This window comes from Corythoichthys intestinalis, chromosome 1 (genome assembly GCF_030265065.1).
Source record: "Corythoichthys intestinalis isolate RoL2023-P3 chromosome 1, ASM3026506v1, whole genome shotgun sequence".
In the NCBI taxonomy this organism is placed as follows: Eukaryota; Metazoa; Chordata; class Actinopteri; order Syngnathiformes; family Syngnathidae; genus Corythoichthys; species Corythoichthys intestinalis.
Window position 1 is genome coordinate 61,379,135 of NC_080395.1, and position 23,315 is coordinate 61,402,449.

General features: G+C 37.2%; 2 protein-coding genes across 6 annotated transcripts in view; both read left to right on the forward strand.

The window, feature by feature from the left end:
* The first annotated feature begins 253 nt into the window (after positions 1-253).
* paqr5b (progestin and adipoQ receptor family member Vb) lies at positions 254-15,116 on the forward strand. Its single transcript, XM_057841026.1, has 8 exons — positions 254-371; positions 1,112-1,239; positions 5,432-5,637; positions 6,112-6,238; positions 6,649-6,693; positions 7,235-7,331; positions 11,222-11,366; positions 13,694-15,116. The coding sequence occupies exons 1-8, from the start codon at positions 318-320 to the stop codon at positions 13,948-13,950; spliced, it is 1,059 nt and encodes a 352-aa protein (XP_057697009.1). The 5' UTR covers positions 254-317; the 3' UTR covers positions 13,951-15,116.
* Positions 15,117-19,708: 4,592 nt separating this feature from the next.
* Positions 19,709-23,315, forward strand: part of LOC130927518 (kinesin-like protein KIF23) — a 32,359-nt gene continuing 28,752 nt past the window's right edge. For all 5 annotated transcript variants that reach the window (XM_057853410.1, XM_057853418.1, XM_057853441.1 and 2 more), the window contains exons 1-3: positions 19,709-19,852; positions 21,236-21,302; positions 21,655-21,783. In XM_057853410.1, coding sequence (XP_057709393.1) covers positions 19,839-19,852; positions 21,236-21,302; positions 21,655-21,783 — 210 coding nt within the window. In that variant the 5' untranslated portion in view covers positions 19,709-19,838. The remainder of the gene's footprint in view (positions 19,853-21,235; positions 21,303-21,654; positions 21,784-23,315) is intronic.

A 23,315-nucleotide genomic window follows, 5' to 3' on the forward strand; every position in this document is an offset into this window, starting at 1 on the left:
ATAGTCCATCTCTCCTTAGCTTGTCTAAAAAGGACCGTTTTTTTTTTTTTTTTTTTTTTTGACAGACTTTTAACACCCATTGGCAAAGTGTCACAATATTGGGATGCTGCCTGTGTGTGCAGTATGAAGACAGAAAGAGAGAGAGGAGGAGGAAGAACAGGAGGGAGTGGCACAGGTACACCGGATATTCTCGCTGGGTGTGAAAGTAGGAATCCAATGGGGAGGCATGGCAACACAACGCTTATAAAGACACGAGACACACCCGGCTAGCAGTCAGCTCACTCGCAAACAGTAGATAGCAGAACTTTGCAGTAAGCATGTTCAGCCTCATGAAATTACCAAGAGTCGTCACCATCAATCAAGTGCCCAAAGTAAGTTTGCTCTATCTTAAATGAAACATACGGTCGTGAGGTACAAAATCAATTATGGGGTTTTTATCTTTAACTTCAAACCATGTTTTATTTCACTTCAATGTACAATAAGACGTGGCTGAAAGCAATGAGACCGAATAGAAGTTTGTTAAACATCTAAAGGTGGTGTTGAGCCATAATTTACTTTGCGTTAAATGAATGTTATTAACATATGCAATATTTTCTTGTAAAACTATTCCACACAATTACTAGCGTTAAACACATGCATGTTCTATTCTTTCCAATTTAAAAAACAAAATATTGCAACACAATAGTATGCCTTGCGAGAATTGCATCTAAAGGAAATCAGGGATTTACACAATTTGTTATAAATTGTACAGATAAATCATTATTATGATTCTTCTACTTTTATGCGACCGTACTTAGGTAAGAATGTTTCGTATAAGGATGACAATTATTTTTGGTTGCAGAATAATGTATAGGCTACAGACCAGATAATTGCTGCAGTTCCCCAAGTAGGCGTTTAAAAGAAATAACAATTTAAACATTTGACAATGTTGAAAAAAAAAAAAAAAGTCACAACCACCTTGTTCAGGGTCAAGTTGTTTCTGCAAGAATATTATGTTAGTTCAAAAGAAATGTTTGTAACCAATTGACCCAAAATACATCATTTTCATCACATGCTTTAATAGAGAAGGCCTTTATATAAGAGCATTTTTGCTATCTGTTTCCTTCTTAAGGAGTTCCATGAGGACAGCATAATCTCTGGGTACCGTCACCCCCGTAGTTCTGCCACGGACTGCATTCTAAGTCTTTTTCAGCTGACCAACGAGACTCTTAATATTTGGACCCACTTCTTGCCCACCTGGTATGTACCCGCAAAATTCTGGGGCATGCGACTCATTGGAATGTTTGACATTCATATGCAAAGATACTTCTTTGCATATTTACCACACAGGAACAATAAATTACAGCTATACTATTCTAACAAGGTTGTCAGGTTTTCGAACCATTAAGTATGAAAGATTTTATACTTAACGGTCTGAAAGCCTTTATCACAAATTTTACCATGATCATCTGGACTTCTCCAAAGATTATCAATTAAAGGACTAGAATAATAAAGCACCCACAGGAATAATCTGCACAAGAATCACATTTAGTTTACTTTTTTTTTTTCAGTTTACATCTTTTTCTGTAGTGATTTTCTTCAGAGGAATTGTGTGAGATAGACCTTCAATAAACGTTCCATGGCAACACAAGGCCAGCCCTGAGTTTACCAATACTGTAGACACTAAAATACAAGAGAATATTTTCATTATCATTTTACAAGCAGTAAGACAAAACTTAAATTGCTGTGTACTAAAAAGAGCAAAATGCAATTAATCTCGTATGTTTTAATTTTTTTGTTGGGTTACATTCATTTGTACATATAGATTAAAAACAAATCAGTGCCAATTATTATAAAGGTTTCTTGTATTATTTGTGTAAAGTATGCTAATATTATGCTAAAGTACCTGGAAATAACCCGCTCAAGCACAGGAAGAGCAGAGAGGTCAAAACAATTTAGGTTCACAAAAACAAACAAAAAATTATTTCATTGTCTGAAATTCACCTGACCATCTGCAAGAGTGCACGTTTATGTAGGTTGTTTCTATGTTGCCACACGACCAGACAAGTGATAATTAGCATAGTTGCACAGGAAATTATGTGGCCGAAATGAAGTTTCAGTCCAAATCAGGGTGTGTTGGCTCGGCGAAGCTATTTGCTATTCATGTTATAAAGCGCATGACTTGGATGTGGGAATAAACAAAAAGCCTAACCTTTGAGAAGCAGTGCTGCAGCTTATGTTCTCTATGAGCGAAGTAAAAAGATGTCAATGTGATAAAGGAAAGAAGGTACTTTTCATTAATAAATAAATAAATACATACACTAAAAATAGCATTTTACTGCAAGAAGTAGTGCTCACTTTTCTGCAGGTCTTTTACATTATTATTTAACGTATAGTGGGTCAAGTTAAATATTTAATTTAGTGTTTGATCTCATTTTATGTTGTGCATTGTGGAAATGCCAATACCAAATAAATATTATCAAATAAATATTTTTGTAATTCTAAACCACTTGAAGCTTGAAAGTTGGGAAAGTTAATTAAGATACATAAAAAAAGAAATAATAATGACGAGAAGTATATCATAATATAATAAATAGTTTATATAACTGTAATACTAATAAAATAGATTTAATTTAATGAATGATGACAATTAGCAACAACAGTAATCTATGGTTCAAAAAACAATAATCTGATTGCCGCTGCTTTGATCTGGAATGTCTTTAATTCGGGACAATTGGCATCGATGGGTTAAGATTTATACAATTCAATTCAATTTATTTGTATAGCCCTGGATCACAACAAGGTTGTCTCAAAGGGCTTTGCAGAGGCAATATGATACACATTCAGAAACAGCAAATGAAGCAACAAAGATGAATAAAGTTTGAGTCCTGGGTATCCCCCATCCTTAGACCCTCCATGTCGGCAAGGAAAAAACCCCAAAACTCCAGAGTCTTTGGGAGAAAATGAGAAACCTTGGGGAGTACCACAGTCAGGAGAGATCCACTCCCAGGACGGATAGACAGGAAGCCCCAGGACTGCTAATGGGAATTAGCAGGCGCAGTTATAGTCCGTAAAGATGCAGTGGAGTAAAGGAACAAGAAGAGGTCCATCTAGACAGATGAGACGGGGGTAGCAACGAGGACGTCCATCCAGCCAGGGGTCCGGACAGTCAGGAGGCTGCAGCTGAAAAATAGCCCCTCCCCAGAGGGGAGGGGGGAAAGGGGACACCGGGTGACTAGTGATGAAGAGACTAGACAACTAGATATTAACATTGGAAAATAGAAATAAAGTAAGACAAGTGGTAGGTAGAGTGAGAAAAAGGAGATAGAACTCAGTGGCTGTACTTCCCCCAGCTTTATAGCTTCTCGTGCAGCTTAGACTAAACTGTGAGTCTCCTCCAACTTCAACTAGCCTGACCATAAGCTTTGTCGAATAGGAACGTTTTTAATAGGGTTGTTCCGATCGTTTTTTTGCTCCCGATCCGATCCCTATCGTTTTAGTTTGAGTATCTGCCGATCCCGATATTTCCTGATCCGATTGCTTTTTTTTGCTCCTGATTCAATTGCAATCATTCCCGATAATTTTTCCCGATCATATACATTTTGGCAATGCATTAAGAAAAAAATGAATAAAACTCTGACGAATATATACATTCAACATACAGTACGTAAGTACTGTATTTGTTTACTATGACAATAAATCCTCAAGATGGCATTTACATTATTAACATTCTTTCTGTGAGAGGGATCCACGGATAGAAAGACATGTGACTTTGTATATTGTGACTAAATATTGCCATCAAGTGTAATTGTTGAGCTTTCAGTAAATGATACTGTAGCATGATGGGAAGTGGAACCATGACTGTGCGTAGTGCTACCAATTGATATATCTTCTCTGCGTTGGGAAATAACATAAGGTGTTAAGAGAAAGATCAATTGCTACCTTGCTTCCCCACATTGCTTCCCATGATATTTCTGATCGTAGGAAGAGGGATTGTAAGGCTTTAGCCAATTAAAAAAAGGCTCCAAAGGCTGCCCAAAATAACTCTACTCATTTTACGCTGCCTTTTATCTCTCTTTATAGGTAAAACAGCGCCATTACAGATTGAGCGCGACAATGCGTGAGTGGGTCGTGCAGCGCATGCATTAATTGCATTAAATATTTTAACGTGATAAATTTTTTTTTAAAGTAATTACTGCCTTTATCGGAATAAATGTGATAACCCTACCTTAGGCCTAAACTAAAGACTCTGGATGAGTGTAACATATTATGTCTGTAACGTTAAATACAATTAGAAAAACGATTTAATTTAAAATATATATATATATATATATATATATATATATATATATATATATATATATATATATATATATATATATATATATATATATATATTAAAAAAAGGCATGGCCGATATTTTTTTGCCGATTCTGATATTTTGAAAATGACGTGATCGGACCCGATCCGACCGATCGGGACATCTCTAGTTTTTAATCTAATGTTAAATGTGCAGACTGTCTCAGCTTCTTTAATACTAACTGGAAGCTGATTCCATAAAACAGGGGCTTGGTGGCTAAAGGCTCTAGCTCCGACAGTACTTTTAGAAACCCTGGGAACTACCAGTAGACCTGCATTCTGAGAGCGGAGTGTTCTGTTGGGGCGGTATGGAACCAGAGCATCGGAGAGATAAGATGGCCCCAACCCTTTAATGGTCTTAAATGTAAGAAGGAGGATTTTAAATTTAATTCTAAACTCGACTGGAAGCCAGTGAAGGGCCTGGAGCACAGGGGTGATGTGCCCTCTTCTATTGGTTCCTGTTAAAAGTCTTGCTGCTGCATACGTATATATAAATGCAGTAGAGAGTAGTAGAGTATAGTATAATAGTAGAGAGAGGGAGAGATTTTTTTCCATTTTAAATCAAATGAATATATAACATGATAAAATTTGAATAACAATTGGCTTAATTGTGTGTGTGTGTTTTAAAATTAAATATAAAAATTATTTAAAAACAAAAAAAAAAAGAAAAGAAAAAAATATATATATTTTAAATAGTTTTGTTTCGGTTTTTGGCCTAAATTTTCTCATATTCGGTTTCAATTTCGGCCAAGAATCTTAACTTCTGTGCATCGCTAATAATTACTCATTTCTTTACCAGGTAAAATGATCCCAGATCTGTACTTTATTGGTTAATACTTTATAATTTACTTGGTTAGTACTTTAAGATGAAGTTAGTTTACCTCATAACATTTTTGATTAAGTTGTGGTGAATTTGAAAATCTAAGTAGACCATTCACCCCTCTGTAATCACTAAATAAGTCATGTTGTCACATCCGTTTTCACTATAACACAACTTTTTTTTCTTTCCTTTTTCAATCCCAATGACGTACAATAGCTATTGTCCACTCTGAAAAATGTTTGAATGACTGCATCCAGTTTGTTCTCCTTGCAGGTACTTCCTATGGAAACTTGTAAGTGTTGTTCTAATGCAAACTGTGTGGCAGCATCCCTTCACCTGGCCTCTGGTGGTCTTAATAGTTTCAAGTTGCATATATCCACTGGCATCAAGCTGTGCTCACACTTTCAACAGCATGTCGCCACGGGCGCGGCACATGTGCTTTTATTTTGACTATGGAGCCCTGAGTCTCTACAGCATGGGTGAGTGTATTGTTTGTGCTTCACTGCAGTAAACTCATAGTCCGCAAGCATAAAGACCATTGAACAACTATACAACATTGCAAAAGTTTGAATACCAAATAAAACAGCTCGGTATGGTGTAAGCAGTTGTACTCTATAGGAAATTTAATAAAATACAGTATGATTATCCTGAAATCTCAATCAAAACTGATTAACTGTAAATGCAAAATGTTTTCTCTGTACTATATTTTGCAATTGATTATCATTTGTTAGTAGTACACTGTGTATACACAAACATTGGAACATATTTTATGTTTAATTAACATTAATAATTAAAGCATTTGAACAAATGTGTTTTTTAAATTGTTGTCATGTGTGCTAAATGGTGTCATTTAAAGAAATCCCCACCTCCATTTATGTAATTTGCAGACATAAATCAAACTGTTGATTTATGTTCATCAAAAAGTTTTATAAAATGAATGTGTTGTATTTCAGGTTCTGCAATTGCATATTCAGCGTACGTGTTTCCAGACAAGTGGGTAAACAACATCTTGCACCAGAGTTTCATCCCTGTTGCTCTGCTTAACTCGGTTATATGTACCAGCCTTGCCTGCTACTCCAGGTATGTTAAAAAAATCACATGACCATTTGGGCATACAGAGCGTCCCCAAACCTTTGAATGCCACTGTACATTTTAACGTTCTATCTTGCTTGCAGACACACAAGCTATTTGTCAATAAAATTACAGCTATGTGTACACGTTACACTAGTTTAATATGAACTGTGTTAATTATATGAACTGTGTTAAATTCAAATGAAGATATTGTGAAGTGGAATTTTTAATCTCTTACCAATTAGGGTAGATGGCTAAAAATGCAACTAAGCTCTGCCTATACTAATTGTGAGTTTTTGAAGGACTTTCACATCACACTTATTCACCAAGCACATGTATTCTAGATAGTTGGTACTGTCAAGCCAAAAAGTACACTAATGACTCACTGTTTTTTTTTCCCCCCACGTGTATCCTGGCAGGCTTGGCTTACCAATTCTTCATCATAATCATGACCTTGTAAAGAGGTAAACATTTCACACCTTCTTTAGTGCAATGTGAGAAAAATTATGTTAGTTCTCCACCCACTGTAATTCTAGAAAATTCTGTTCTCTAATTGTGTGATTTTCACCCTTCCTCAGACTAGCTTTACTCTGTTGGCATTTTGAACATATGGTGCCTTGTTATTCTCACTTTTAAAAGACCAACCCCAAACAGTGATTAACTGCATTTGTTGTTTCAACTGGAGGTGGTTGGAGCGCTAAACAGAGGCAAACCTTGTTTTACAGAAACCTCCTGACTTTAAATATATCAAATATTCTTGCATCCCTCAATTTGATTACAACAAGAGATAGAATAGAAAAAAAACAAAACAAAGGTAACAATCATGTAATGTGAACTGTCATCCCTAAAGAGAATCTTTTTACGGATTCATCCACCAAAGGTTTTTATATAACTTTGACTAATTGTTAATTTTTCTTTTCTTAGTATTTGCAGGTTTTCATTTAATGTTGTTATGAATGGTAATACCATGTGAGAGGCTAAAAATTATGTTTTCTTTAATTTCAGATTTCCTGAGTGCCGGAGTCCGAGGTTCAGAAAAGCATTACGCATTGTTGCATTTGCCTTCCCTTACCTGTTTGACAGCATTCCTCTCCTTTACAGGGTAGGGCCACACTTGTGTTGCCCATGGCAAGTGCAAAATTGATTTGTTTCCGTCCAGGGGGTCGATTAAACAAAGTATGAGGAATTGCAAGCAGAATTCCATGGGCAGATGACGTAAAGTTGGTTAGGGAGATCACAGATCTGTGGTGTAAAGTGGGCCCTTGCATGGAGACCGCCTTCCACTCTGATTGTTACAGTAATCTACAGAGAATTATGATGATGCATTTAAATTAATTGGTTTATACACCAATTCAGAGGGTTTGATGCAAGGTCTATTTGGTATGAGAAAGTACAAGATAACCTCATGGGCAAATGATTTTAAAAATTTTAAATCAGCGTTGCGATAAAGGATAGGCTTTACAGGATCATGAGTGGAAATGTTATTTTGAAGTATTACTAAATATTTTCTGAAGTAAATATAAATATTTTAAAGTGCCTGCGACAGCATAAAAAAAAATCTTAAATAGCATTATTATGTGAATTAGAATCATATTTTGAGAAGATTCGACTATATACAACAATTTGGCAAAATGCAGATGACGAGAAATTATTAATAATTAATTAATTCATTCATCTGATTTAGAATTCAGCCCATTGAGGGGGAATTATTCAGAATGGGGAAAATGTGACTAAGAGAGCAGCAAAATGTCATTGTTTTCATCTCTCTACTCCAATATTTTTACGGGATATTCTTTTTATCTAAGTATTTTTCCCCAATTGCTAAACAAAAGGTATGGTCATGACCAGTGTTGTTAATAACGGCGTTACAATATAACGGCGTTACTAACGGCGTTATTTTTTTCAGTAATGAGTAATCTAATTAATTACTTTTCTCATCTTGGCAACGCCGTTACCGTTACTGAGGCGGGAAAGGCGTGCGTTACTATGCGTTACTAAGTTGGTTGAATAAAAAAAAGTCTGAGAGAAACGGACTCACGGGGACGAGAGCAGAGCAGGAGTGGGGAAGACGCCGTTGCAACCGCGATGCTAGGTGGCTCCAATAATACCTGACTGCAGCCATAGCCGACAAACTACACCCACATGACACGGTAGATATCATATTATAGAACTAGATGCAAATGACAGACACTGCTGCATTGCCAACATGTTTTAAGGACTACATTCGTTTGTAAACACCCGCCATCTTAAAGCAGTAGACCTCTCAGGAAGGCCCTGATGTAGAGATCCTTCCTAGCGAACCTAAGTAATTTTTTTAAATCTAAAATGCTCCTAAATCGGCAAAATCTTAACTTAAATCTATCTTTAAATGATGAAACAATTTTAAAACTTACACATGTTTAAAGTAGACAGAGGGGAACTAATGCAATAACAGGAGAAATTTTAACAACTTTAACGATTGATTCACAACTTTAAATGACTTCCACACATAGCAAAGGTTACTAGCTAGTTATCGCAATACCCTTGTGTCTAGTTAAGTGGAGGGTAAAGAATTGGGCTAGGGCCAATTGTCCCCCAAACCCTTTAAGCTTCACATTGTGTGACCTGTGTTTTTTTTTTTTTTTTTTTTTTTTGAGGGAAAAAAAAAAATCACTAGTTACTTTGCCAAGTAACTAATTACTCTTACATTCAGGTAACTGAGTTACTAACGCAATTACTTTTTGGGAGAAGTAATTGGTAACTGTAATTAATTACTTTTTTAAAGTAAAATTAACAACACTGGTCATGACAAATAAAAGTCTTGTACTAAATGGAATATAAAATATTCAAAATGCATTTATTCAGTACGACATGGCCAAATTACTCCATAATGGTCAAAACTATCGACTTTTTGAACCTCCCGAACAATATTTTATGCCAATGAAGTTAGTCCGGCTTTTATCATTTCCCTGTTTGCCAGGGAAGCAGCTGGGGAATGATCACCGGACAAACCGGCCGACGTCGGGGGAGCGCGTAGCTGCCCGAGCCCAACTCGGGGCAAGGGTGTAGGTTTGCATAGGGACAGTAGGGACATAACACTACCAACTTATCAGGATACTCAAATTGTCCCCAACAACTTTTAAGCAACTTTATTTGAATTATATAATGATTATAATTTATGATAATCATGAATGATAATAATTTATAATGTCTTCCCATATGTCGTAAGAATAGAATTGACCCTTCCATTATTAAGTGTATTACTGTATTTTCATTATGTTCGGACTTACATTTACCCCTTTTCACTTTGCCAAAACTAGAAATATCATGAAATGAACCACAGTACAGTGAGGTTTACTCAATTTGATAGCATGGTCAAAGACCACCATCTGAAAACCTCAAATATTAGTATATTTATTAGCACGTTAAAAGGGCCTATGTGTTTATTATCATGGCCACGTTTGATTAGCTGATGACCAGAACAAACAAACTCGCACACTTACACAACCCCGACAGAAATATATGTCAACATGCCGCCTCCTCCACCCCCTTCAAAGACAAGGGATCTTAGAATTTTTTTCGGCCAGCCGCAGCAGCAGCCACTGTAAGTAGACGTCAATGTTGTGGAGGTGGGGAACACGCCACTAATTTTGCTACTGAAAGTCCGACCTGCATCACAGTTAGCATAACATTAAACTGTGTGAACTTGCTAACCTGCAAAACTCGAGTAGGAAGCAGCTTAGAGATAAGTACTGTATGTGTTTTCTACCGTTAACGTTAATTCAACTGTGCATTTGTTCATTATTTAAAATATGTTTATTTTCTCCATCTTTCATTTAAAACTGATTTTATTTGCAGCCTACGCAGACATTTCTCTAACCCCCCCATTCTTTTTTTTTTTTAAAATAAAACACAAATACACAACCACTGTAAATTTCCTTTATATGAAGAAAGGGGGATTTCCCCCATTTTCCCCCTTGAAAATAACAATTGTAACTTTTTTCATTTTTACGTAGGCAACACATCAGCATATTTATGAGAAATTTAGCCCTCCTGACCCCCGTTCACCCAATCGGTTTGGTCTTATTAATGTCCCGTCTAGTGTCTATAAAGTGTATATACAGGTTATGCTCTTATAGCGTCCCTACCAATGTTGACCGTCTAGTGTCTATAAAGTGTATATACAGGTTATGCTCTTATAGCGTCCCTACCAATGTTGAGACCAAACCGACGCCCTTGACTCGAGGATAGTGATCTATTGCCGGGCACACGAAGAGGGCAGAGGGTGCTGGGAGTCTGGACAATATGGAGAACCACACGAGCATAAGCCTAGTATAGCGCTCTCCCGGCGGGCACGCGAAGAGGGGGGTGTGCGACAAGCCGCCGGTCGTCGACCGAGTGGCATTCTCTGTGGACAAGGGGCATTGTCAGCCACAAAATGCAAGCCACTTTCGTATTAAAAAGTGTGCCATGATCCCAGTATTTGACATAATACAAAAACCCAAAAAGGCTCACACGCCTCTCCCTGGTGCAGCAACAAAACCCTGCAGCACATTTGGCTGGCATGATGTGAAAAATGAACTAATTAATCTGCAAAATCAGCTGAATCCGAAGTCAATCTGCATGCTATAAAGCAATGCTGTATTGTGAGATGTGAAAAATGAACGAATTAATCTGCAAAATCAGCTGAATCCGAAGTCAGTCTGCATGCTATAAAGCAATGCTGTATTGTGAGATGCTGACCCGGGTGACGTGACATTCACATTCCTCCTCAAAACAGGAAGTTATTCATTTTCATGGCGCGGAATTTAAAAAATTAATATGTAAATCATTCGCTTCCACACACATCCATTCGGTCCATTTCATTGAGGAGCATAAAATACCGCGTGAAATATGAAATAAACCTGCTTTTTGCAGTCATGGGCACTTTAAAACCACAGGCTACACTCATACCCCTTCAAATAAGTTGGATATTTAAGTTATAAGGCTTATTCATGATGCCCCTTTTCACAGGTTTTTCTGTGTGAAGGGGAAGGCTGCACAGACAACGACGCCAATGTCTTCCACAAGACCCACATTGGATTGGCTTTCCTAACTGGTTTTCTGTTTGCGACACATTTACCTGAGCGCTTGGCGCCGGGCAGCTTCGACTATATTGGTAAGAAAAATCTGTGCTTGCAGCATGAACTGGCATTTCATTCTTGAGTCAAACAATGTTGAGATTTGTTTAATACACTTTTCACTTTTCAAATGTAACCCACTTTGCTGTAGATATCAAAGCTATTCCTTGGCCTTAATCACTCAACCTGTTGAGTAAAACAAGAAATCAGAGCTGTCACAATGGGCGGGCCTTAGTGGGCCGTACCCGCCACACAAACACACAGAGTTGTTAAACCACTGCATTTTTAGGGGGAACAAAAACCATCAACTCCCAACCACATAAGTGTAATTTATTACGCATTTCAGTCAGACCTTTTACATTGTCTTACTTGTACAGTTACTTACTCACTTACAGTTACTTACTTACTTACTTACTACAGTACTTTGAATACGCATTTCACTTGAAATGAGATAATATCATTGAAGCTTTTGGTTCTGGCTTTGAAACCTGATTGACTATTTCATTTTTTAAAAAAGAAGGACCACATACTTTTTTCCAGCTGATTGGGAATAGCAAACCTACCACAGACGTGATGATTGCAGTGGTATGAAAAAGTATTTGAACCTTTTGGAATTTCTCACATTTTGCATAAAATCACCATCAAATGTGATCTTATCTTTGTCAAAATCATACAGATGAAAAAATAGAGTGTGCTTTTACTAAAACCTCCCAAACATTTATAGGTTTTCATATTTTAATGAGGATAGTATGCAAACAATGACAGAAGGGGAAAAAATAAGTTAGTGAACCATCACATTTAATATGTTGCCCCCCCTCAGTCTGGCACATCGGTCAGGAATAATTTTGGCCCATTCCTCTCTACAAAACTGATGTAGTTCAGTCAGGTTCCTGGGATATCTGGCATTATTCGCTGTCTTTAGGTCATGCCACAGCATCTCAATGGGGTTCAAGTCTGGACTTTGACTTGGCCACTCCAGAACGTATATTTTGTTCTTCTGAAACCATTCTGATGTTGATTTTCTTCTGTGTTTTGAATCATTGTCTCGTTGCAGCATCCATCCTCTTTTTAGCTTTAACTGTCTGACAGACGGCTTCAGGTTTTCATGCAAAAGATGCTGATAAATTTTTTAATTCATTCTTCCATTAATGATTGCAAGTTGTCCAGGCCCTGAGTTAGCAAAACAGCCCCAAATCATGATGCTCCCTCCACCATGCTTCACGGTTGGGATCAAGTGTTGATGTTGGTGAGCTGTTCCATTTTCCTCCACACATGACGTTGTGTGTTATTCCCAAACAATTCAACTTTGGTTTCATCAGTCCACAAAATATTTTGCCAAAACTTCTGTGGAGTGTCCAAGTGCCTTTTTGCGAACATTGAACGAGCAACAATGTTTTTTTTAGACAGCAGTGGCTTCTTCCGTCCTCCCATAAACACAATTCTTGGCCATAGTTTTACATGTAGTTGATGAGTGCACAGAGATATTGGACTGTGCCAGTGATTTCTGTAAGTCTTTAGCAGACACTCTAGGGTTCTTTTTTACCTCTCAGACTATTCTGCGCTGAACTCTTGGCGTCATCCTTGGTGGACGGCCACTCCTTGGGAGAGAAGCAACAGTTCCAAACTCTCTTCATTTGTAGACAGCTTCTCTGACTGTCGATTGATGAACATCCAGACTTTTAGAGGTGGTTTTGTTTCCTTTCTCAGCTTTATGCAAATCAACAATCCTTGATCGCAGGTCTTCAGACACCTCTTTTGACCGAGCCATGATGCACATCAGACAATGCTTCTCATTAAGACGATTCTTATCAGGTGTGTGTTTTAAAGTGGGCAGGGCAGCTTTAAAACACTCATCAGTGATTGGGCACTTACCTGACTTAAATTGTTTGGTAAAAATTGGTTTCAATTGCTCTCTTAGTTTTCTTAGGCAAAGGGTTCGTTTACTTTTTTCCCCTCTTGTCATTCTTTGCATGCTATCCTAATTAAAATATGAAAACCTATAAATGTTTGTGGTTTTGGTTAGAACAGACACTCTTTTTTCATCTGTGTGATTCTGACAAAGATCAGATCACATTTGTCGTTGATTTTATGCAGAAATGTGAGAATTTCCAAATGTTTCAGATACTTTTCCATACCACTGTATGTGCTGTGTTAATGGAGTTTTCTGTTTGCTTGGATCAGCAACGCTAAGGGTTGATTCAAAGTGGTTATTATGATCTATTTCTCTGCTCAACACGAAATGAATGAAACATGTTTCCTGAGGATTGTTGTTTCATTACATCCACCTGTGCAAAATGTTAAGCTGTACCTTTTAGTCATCTGGCAACAGGATAATTAATTAACTGTGTCATGACGCCCTCTGCAGGTAACAGTCATCAACTTTTCCATGTCTTTGGCGTCCTTGGCACCCACATCCAGATAATGGCGATTGAGCGTGATATGACATTACGACGTTCCTTGCTTCTCGACCACTCCCTAGCCATCACCTTTGGCAACTCAGTGGGTGTAACACTACTTTGTCTGCTGCTCAACCTGACCATCGTCCTTCTCTTCAGCCTACCGCTCCTCTCTACACGAATCGATCAACAAAAGAAACAAAATAGTTCGGCAAAGGCAATGTAAACTTAGGTTGTTGCAATTTCAGGGAACATACTGTAACTCCCGGCTGGTCTTCCATTTCAGACAAACCGGCATCTAATATGTGTGTAACATGTTTTTTCAACTGAATTTTAATACGTGAGTGAATCATAACTCACCTGCACTGAACACGTTGTGATGATTGGACTTCTAATCACTGTGATGACTGCTATTGGAAGTGATACAAACTGCTGATCTGCAGAAGTGGCGGAACAACTGGTAGAGTGGAAGCACTTCCAACAAAAAGTGCAACTATGCCAAAAAAAAAACAAATACACAATATCACAATTAGACGTACCTACATGAGCTCAAACTAGAGATGAGCAATGCTCCGATAGTCACCACAAAGCAAACAGCCTCTTGTTCTGCCACCTCTGATGATCCGTCCATTACATGAACACAACAAAAATGGTCAAAATATGAATTAATAACAATTTTATGGAATGTAACAATGTTCAGTTAAAATACATGCTGAAGCTTCTAATGTTTCATCGTAGCTTGTTTACAAAACACGTTTTACGAGACAAGCTGATTTGCTGAATTCTAGTGTTGTACTAACTCTGAAGACCGGTCTTGAGCCGAAGACCGGTCTAAAAATCACAGTTTGAAGGTCTATGTCTATTTTTGGTCTTGACTCCAAAAGTTGCTGGTCTTGACACATACTGCCCGGGTGGGGGACAGACTCTGGATTTTCTAAATAAACCAGCCAAGACCAGCACTGAACTCCTATTCTTCAATTTCATCTATGTAATTTTAAACATAGAACCATGGTAACACAATAAAGACTTTATTTTCTTGTGTTTTTCATTCCACCACACCAGTAACTGACCACAACCTTAATGTTAAGTACCATATTTAAATTCATTTTTATGATCTTGTCTCAGTCTAACTCCCAGCAGCCTGAGTGTGGTCTACAGGACAACACTACTAAATTCTCTGATATCTGTGCATGAGAACAACAATGTTGATGGGAACAAAACGTGAAAATACGGCTATAAGATTGTATGTATTTTATTATTACATTTTAAATCATCTGTATGTAAGAATACTACCCTGATTGTTCTTGTAATATATTTTTCAAGTATTTATTCACAGTTAATTTCCATGTTTACTGATTTAAAAATAAAATCAAACGTGATTTACCTTTTTCACATTACGTAGTAGTCAATGACACATTAAGTAATATTAATGTTTTGTATGTATGTATGTATGTATGTATGTATGTATATATATATATATATATATATATATATATGAGTATATATATATATATATATATATATATATATATATATATATATATATATATATATATATATATATATATATATATATATATATATTAGGGCTGTCAAAATTATCGCGTTAACGCGCGGTAATTAATTTTTTAAATTAGTCACGTTAAAATATTTGACGCAATTAACGCACATGTCCAGCTCAGACAGTATTCTGCCTTTTGGTAAGTTTTTCAGCACGGCTTTTTGTGCTGTCTAACAGCGAACTCTTGTGGTCGCTTTGCGACATGGTTTATTGTTTTCTTGCCAGTTCAATATGGCTGCACGACGTCTCCGGCTGACGCCTACGTTGTAATGTTGTGCTTATATGATCCTTGGACAAGATTTGTCCGTAAGTATGGTTGTTGTAAAGAATGTACATATTATGTTAGTAAGTAAAATGTTATATTTTTTATATGAGACGCTTTTTGTTTATGTTTAGTGAACCTGTATAGCGTGCTAAGCTAACAATGTTGCTAATGCAATGCTTGTGTACTTTTTTTTTTGTAGTTTTACGACGGTCTAAAGAGGACAATGGTTTAAGGCCATTTTATTAATAAATCAGATGAAAAAGGAAGAAGTCTGATTATTAAGGCGTCGTTCACTAGCTGTCTAGCTTTGGAAAAAGTAGACGCTTCGGAGTGAGGACAGCATAGACAGATTTAAATGACAGTAGAGTGAAATGCCCACTACAGTCCTTATGTACCGTATGTTGAATGTATGTATCCATCTTGTGTTTTATCTTTCCATTCCAACAATTTATTTTACAGAATATATATATAATTTACAGAAAAATAGATGGTTTGAATTGCGATTAATTGCGATTAATTACGATTAATTAATTTTTAAGCTGTAATTAACTCGATTAAAAATTTGAATCGTTTGACAGCCCTAATATATATACAGTACTGTGCAAAAGTTTTAGGCAGGACACCTGCCTAAAACTTTTGCACAGTACTGTATATATATATATATTTTTTTTTATTATTAAATTTATTAGGATCATGGAAGCTTCCACTTGGGGAAAATATATACATACAGTATGTCCTGTATATACATAATATAATAAAAATATACAGTACTGTGCAAAAGTTTTAGGCAGGTGTCCTACCTAAAACTTTTGCACAGTAAATATATATATATATATATATATATATATATATATATATATATATATATATATATATATATATATATATATATATATATATATATATATATATATATATAATATATATATAATATAGATGTATATACATATCAGTGGCTGGAAAAGGCCGGACTGAAAGACAACACGGAGGCACTGATCTAGGCAGCACAAGATCAGGCCATAAACACAAGATCAATAGAGGCTGGGGTCTATCACACCAGACAGGACCCCAGGTTCAGGCTATGCAAAGAGGCCCCTGAGACAGTCCAGCACATCACAGCAGGGTGTAAGATGCCGGCAGGCAAGGCATACATGGAACGACATAAACAGGTAGCAGGCATATTGTACGGGAACATCTGTGCCGAGTACAGACTGGAGACCCCAGAGTCAAGGTGGGCAACACCTCCAAAGGTTGTCGAGAACAACCAAGCCAAGATCCTGTGGGACTTCCTGATCCAGACAGACAAACTGGTGATGGCCAACCAGCCTGACATAGTGATGGTAGATAAACATCAGAAGACAGCAGTAGTGATAGATGTAGCAATCCCGAGCTATAGCAACATCAGGAAAAAAGAACACGAAAAGCTGGAGAAATATCAAGAGTTGAAGGAAGAGTTGGAGAAAATGTGGGGAGTGAAGGCAGCAGTAGTGCCAGTACTGACCGGGACACAAGGAGCAGTAACCCCCAAGCCATGGGTGCATGGCTCCAACAGATACCAGGAAAAACGTCTGACGTCTCCGTTCAGAAGAGTGAAATCCTAGGGACTGCTAAGATCCTGCGCAGAACCCTCAATCTCCCAGGCCTCTGGTAGAGGACCGGTGCTTGAAAGGGGAGGCCATGCAGCCCGGGTGGGCGAGACGACGATTTATATATATCAACCAGTCTTGCTATTCAAGTCATTTGGTGAAAATTCTTCTAGTTTAATATCGCAAACCCCCCAAAAGTCGTGTATATATATAAATCATTGTCTCGCCCAGCGACTTTTGGGGGGTGTGCCATATATATTGCAATATTAAACTAGAAGAATTTTCACCAAATGACTTTAATAGCTCTGTTTGGGAAGACTGGTTGACACAAACCCCTAATATATACCGTATTGGCCCGAATATAAGACGGCCTTGATTATAAGACAACCCTCTCTTTTTCAAGACTCAAGTTTGAAAAAAGACTTTTTGAACACCGAATTAATTTTTATACAGAAAATAATTACAGTACATCTAAAACAAATGATTATAAAAATATATTTGAGAGAAAAAGCATGTTATTTTGCCTCATTCAAATCTTAATATCTGAAGATTTAAATATGTAAACTAAAGCGCAATCACATTCGTAAATGAATGGCTTCTGGTTTTTGAAATGTAAATAAACCAATCTATTGTGATAAAACAACAAAATTGTAATAACCATCAAAGTGAGGTCGAACGGTAACTGTAGTCGTAAAACAAATCTGAATAAGGAACAACATTGCAATAAAATAATGCAAACTGGTTAAACTTGAGAGTAGCTGAGATCTGTCATGACAGAACATTACTCTGAAGTTCAGCCTTCACTTCAATGATATCTGGCGCCATTTAGCGTCGTGTATGGGTATAATGTCTCGACCCCGAATATGAGGGACCCTGACTTTTTCAGTCTTTTTTCAATGCAAAAAACACTGTCTTATATTTCGGGCCAATACGATATATACCTATATATATATACACTTTTTTTGGCCCAGGTTCTCAGAGGAGGACCTGGAGATGTGACTTGGTCCTCATTGAGCTTGAGAGCCAACCCGCCTGATGTGATAAATTTATGACAAGCTTTACTTAGAGCCAATTAACTTTAATTAATTATATTAACAATTAATGCTTGATTAACATCAACTGGCACAACAAAATTGCCATTACTTTGAAGTGAAATGTAAAGAAATAAAAAGCACCAATTCAAAATAAAGGGCATTATGCGGCTCCCACATTAACTCCAAGCCTTTTTAAAAGTGGGATGTCCTCCTCATAAGACCTCATTGAGCGTGTATGTTTAGCTTTGTAAAATGCGAGCAAAAACACGTTTGTCAGTGCATGTCGCTGTTCATTACCTTTATTCCGCCCTATTCCGCCACTTGTCCATAGGGCGAGTGTGGTCCTGTTTGACATCGATAGTTTGCTTAATTGCCACATGCTCTCTGTTTTTTTTCGTGCTTTTCAAAGTTTGGATGGCTGAAATTCTTTGACCCTACATAAAATGCGCTGCTCTTACCGGCGACATTGGGATTCTCACGGCACATTTTGTACCGCATTTCCGTGCGAGCAGCATTTGCTTCTAGCCATGTTACCTCCTGGAGCCACTTTTCAGCAAAAGTCTTTTTTTTCGGTAGCTCCGGTGACGTCTCTGTCGTCTGTCTTTTGACGGGTGTGGGGGAACACGGAAGTAATTATTCAGTGTGGCCTGCCTCTTCGACATTTTGAGAAGTTATTTTCTCCTGTCCGCCGCAAATACAGTGGTCAGCCATCGGTACGCGAAAACGTATGGAAGCCGTTGAGGGCCAGCGCGTTTGTCTTCGTCCAGTACGCATGTGCACCACTTATGTGCACCCCTGTATATATATATATATATGTGTATATGTATATATATATATATATACACACTACTAATAACCAGAATATCTGAGGGGAAAAAAATATATATACACTACTAATAACCAGAATATCTGAGGGGGAAACAAAATATATATGTGTATATATATATAATATATAATCAAGAGAACGGTAAGTGTAATTGCAGCAAAGGGTAGCTACTTTGAAGATACAGGAATATTATACTTTTTTAGTTATTTCACTTTCTTTTCTAAGTACGCAATTCCACATGTGTTCATTCATAGTTCTATTACCTTCCGTGATATATATATATATATATAATGAATATATATATATAATGTATAATCAAGAGAACGGTAAGTGTAATTGCAGCAAAGGGTCGCTACTTTGAAGATACAGGAATGTTATACTTTTTTAGTTATTTCACTTTCTTTTCTAAGTACATAATTCCACATGTGTTCATTCATAGTTCTATTACCTTCCGTGAGAATTTACACTGTAAATCGTCATGAAAATAAAGAAAATGCACAAATGAGTGTCCAAACTTTTAACCTGTACTGTATATATTTCATGTATATATTTACATATTTTCCCCCCAAAATGAAAAGAACACTGAAGATTTCAAGTGTTAAATTTGCTTCAAATTGATGCTGCTTATCGGAAAAAGAAGAGCGGGGGGAGGGGTTCCAATTGTATGCGTCATCAACAGTAAAAGGCGGGACTTCCGTTCTGCAGCATTAAATCCTCTACTCTGATTGGTTAAAGGTAGGATGTGGATAGCAACCGTTTAGCAAGGGGGGAATTTCAAAAATAGAGACGAGGCGCATTTAGGTGTGAAGCATCCGCATCTCCAAGCGTCAAACAGCAGAACAATGTATAGACCAGGGTATGTATCATCTTCTGTTTTACGGAGCTCGAGTGATGTAAAGTTACGTTCCATGCACGTAATGCGGAAAACTACCAGTCGCCGTCTAAACAAGCGAAGCTATGCGCTCCCTATTCTGACAAGCTAACCGGGCTACATGATCAACTAACTGTACGAGGGAAACAAAGTCGAGACAAAATTGAAACCACGTTGCATATTTTCATAGAATTAATGTGACTTTATGTAAACACCAGACTGCCTGGGGTTACCTGCGAAATGTAGTCCGTAATCTTTATGGGTATGCTACAGAGGCACTTGACCAACTGTCATTTACGAATTTCCGATTCGACTCATCGCTGTCATACTTTTAGGGGCTCAAATGGAACATTTCTAGTAATTATGGAGCTTTTAAGGTAAATATTCAGTAAATATTCACGATGACTTTTCCCACTCTTATTATTTTCAACTCATTGTTGTCATAATTTCTAGCCAAGGTTTGGGAGGAATTAAACGTTGATAGTCCTTTCCAACGGTACAAGATTAAAAACTAGATTGATTGACTTTAAAGCAGCCTCTTTTTCGTCATGCTCCAGTACGACTAGGTTATAAGACCTTTTAAATTAAAACTGTTTTCCCCCTAAAAAATAAAAGTTAGGATTGTAGTCTATTTTTCCCTTTCCAATATGAAGAAAAATGACGCTTTCCAGAATGGAGCTTCAAAACACAACCCTTAATGCATTTCAAATCTTGAAGAATATAACATAAAAAATATTGCGTTGGGGTATGTAACAGCAAAACTGAACGTTTATTAACAAATCTCTTGCTTCCAAACAAATTTCAAATTTGTCCATGAGTTTTTTTTTTTTTTTTAACTAAGCAACGAGTAAGTAGCACCATGAGCTAGCCTAATTTTAATGAATATAATATTTTAGCATGTTAAACAAGCATGAGGATTTAGACTGTATGCCCTGTTAATCATAACAAATTACGCCACCGGAATTGGTGAAACGAAACATTTAACTTGACGAATAAAACATTTGCACTCTACTAATAACCAGAATATCTGAGAATGGGTAATTTATATGGATTAGCCACTGATTGTGACAAATGTTTATAGAGATCATTATTCCAGTAGGCTCCTTCTAATTTGTGAGACAAATAATTGCGCTCATGTTGTCCCTTTCTGAGTGAGGTTTTCCATTCTGTCTTGCACATTGTGTGTTTCATTTTTAAATGCTGATAATTAGTTAGTGTTAAAACTGTTAGCTTACTGTTTGACATTGCAACTCCAAGCAAATGAGCTCCTACCTACTTACTGTCATGTTATCACATCGTGAGTACTGTACAATAATGGCTTTATTATTTGATTATTATTATCTTTTTTTTTTTTTTTTTTACTTTTAGGAAAAGCAAGACCCCTCGCAGGCACTGCATGAAAAAAACACCCAACCCAGAGAAAGATCCTGTTGGAGTAAGTGAACACAAGAAGGATCACAAGCCTTTTGGGGGGCAGGCACCCTGTGGTATGGGGGATAGGTCGGGTCCAGCTCAAGTATGTTTCTCTTCATGTAATGTTCGAAAGAAAAATCCCAATATACATGCAAGTGAATGAAAATGAACCACAGTATCACGTTAAAAATCAATCAACTATATGAATCATAGTTGTAGGTGTGCTAGATAATCCAATTATGGAAAAATGAAGTAAAGTGAATCCTAGAGATAATGCTCAGTTAATTTATTTGTGCAAAAACACATTTTTAAACAGCTATGGTGATTTATATAACAATGCAATAGTTTCAATATGTGTGCTGTTTCTTTTGTAGGTGTTTTGCCGTATACGCCCACTTGAAGATGAGAATGAGGAATGTTGTGTTGAAATGATCAGCAATTCCACTATTCAGCTACATGCCCCTGATGGCCTAAAAGCCAACCGCAATGGAGAATACAAAGAGGTATGTATGAAGTGTCTCATTTGAACCAGGCGTAGCATAGAATTAAAAAAGTCTCTGTTCTAAAAACTGGATTCCACCAAAATGTCCACCAGTTTTTGTGTAAATTCTCTTAAGCTGTATATAGCAGGGGTCCATTTATTCATGTCGGTCAAGTACAAAGCAGATCGAAGGTGGTAAAGGTGGTTTTCTTTTGACCAAACAAAAATACAGTGCACATCCTGATTAAATAAATATAAGATTTTCTTGACAAAAAAAACAAAAAACATGCAAGTACAATGTTTACACATGTACACTAAATAATTGACAAGAGCTGTTATTAAGGTGCAAACAATATTGACAGCACATTTTGTAACTGTAAAACACTGCTGGACAAAAAAGGAAATGTGCAAGTAGTACAGTACATGTTCACATGCACAGAACATAAATGACAAGCTCTGTCATTAAGGTGCAAACATAATATTTATTGACAGTAAATTTAACTGTAAAACACTGCTTAATGAGAGTAATAGGGTAAGCAATTTGTGGGTCACAAAGCTGTTTACTCGCATCATCATCCAGTACTTTGGTGCGTCTTGTGGTTGGTGAATCTGAGAGTGAGATTTGTTTGATTTTTGTTGTCATTTCCACCTTTTCTTTTCCTTCGAACATTGCTGCCATCACTTCAGTCATACACTTTTATTATTTCTCTATCAGAAAACGGCTTATGTTTGGCCAAAACCCACGACACTTTGAGTGAGCACACCATTGTAATTTGTTGTTGTGTCACAGATTTAACAATAACCTTTCTTGGCTCTTGATATGACTGCTTCAACCAGTTAATTTCTTGCCTTCTCAATTCTGATTTAGGAAACATCTCTTCAAAAGAGCTGTGCTCTTTAACATAATGGCGTTTCTAGAGCTGAAACGAGTACTCGAGTAACTCGAGTTTAAAAACTGATCCGAGTAATTTTATTCACCTCGAGTAATCGTTTATTTTGACAGCTCTAAGCATCACGTTTTGCTCGGACTACTTTTAATGCGGGACAACGCGCTGATGTCACGTGCGTAGAGGAAGAAGCAAAAAAAAAAAACTTACTGCAGCCAACAACCGCTACAAACGACGCCGACGTTGCTAAATACTAACCCGCTCATGCTACGTTAGTTGCAGGTAGCGTCCAGTGAGTCTCATAGAGATCACATGTATGTTGAACTAGATGCACAATGACAGACTAGGCCGCGTCTGGGCAGCGTTAGCAAACGGCCGCCATCTTAAAGCAGTAGAGCGCTAAGCGCTAATAAAGAGCGCTAAACGCTAATATACTGTATAAGATTAACGTTACTGTCACTACTAGCTCACCTTACGTTAGCACTGCAGAGGGCTAGGTTTCAATTAATTAAGACCGCTTTCGATGCGTGGCTAACGTGTCTTACATACAGGCTATAACATAACATAGCGTTGTGGAGTGATGAGGGTGTCAAATAAAAACTCAATAATGCTAACTATCAATTTTAGCTCAGTAGTCATTGCTGGATAAAACACCAAGTAGCACTAG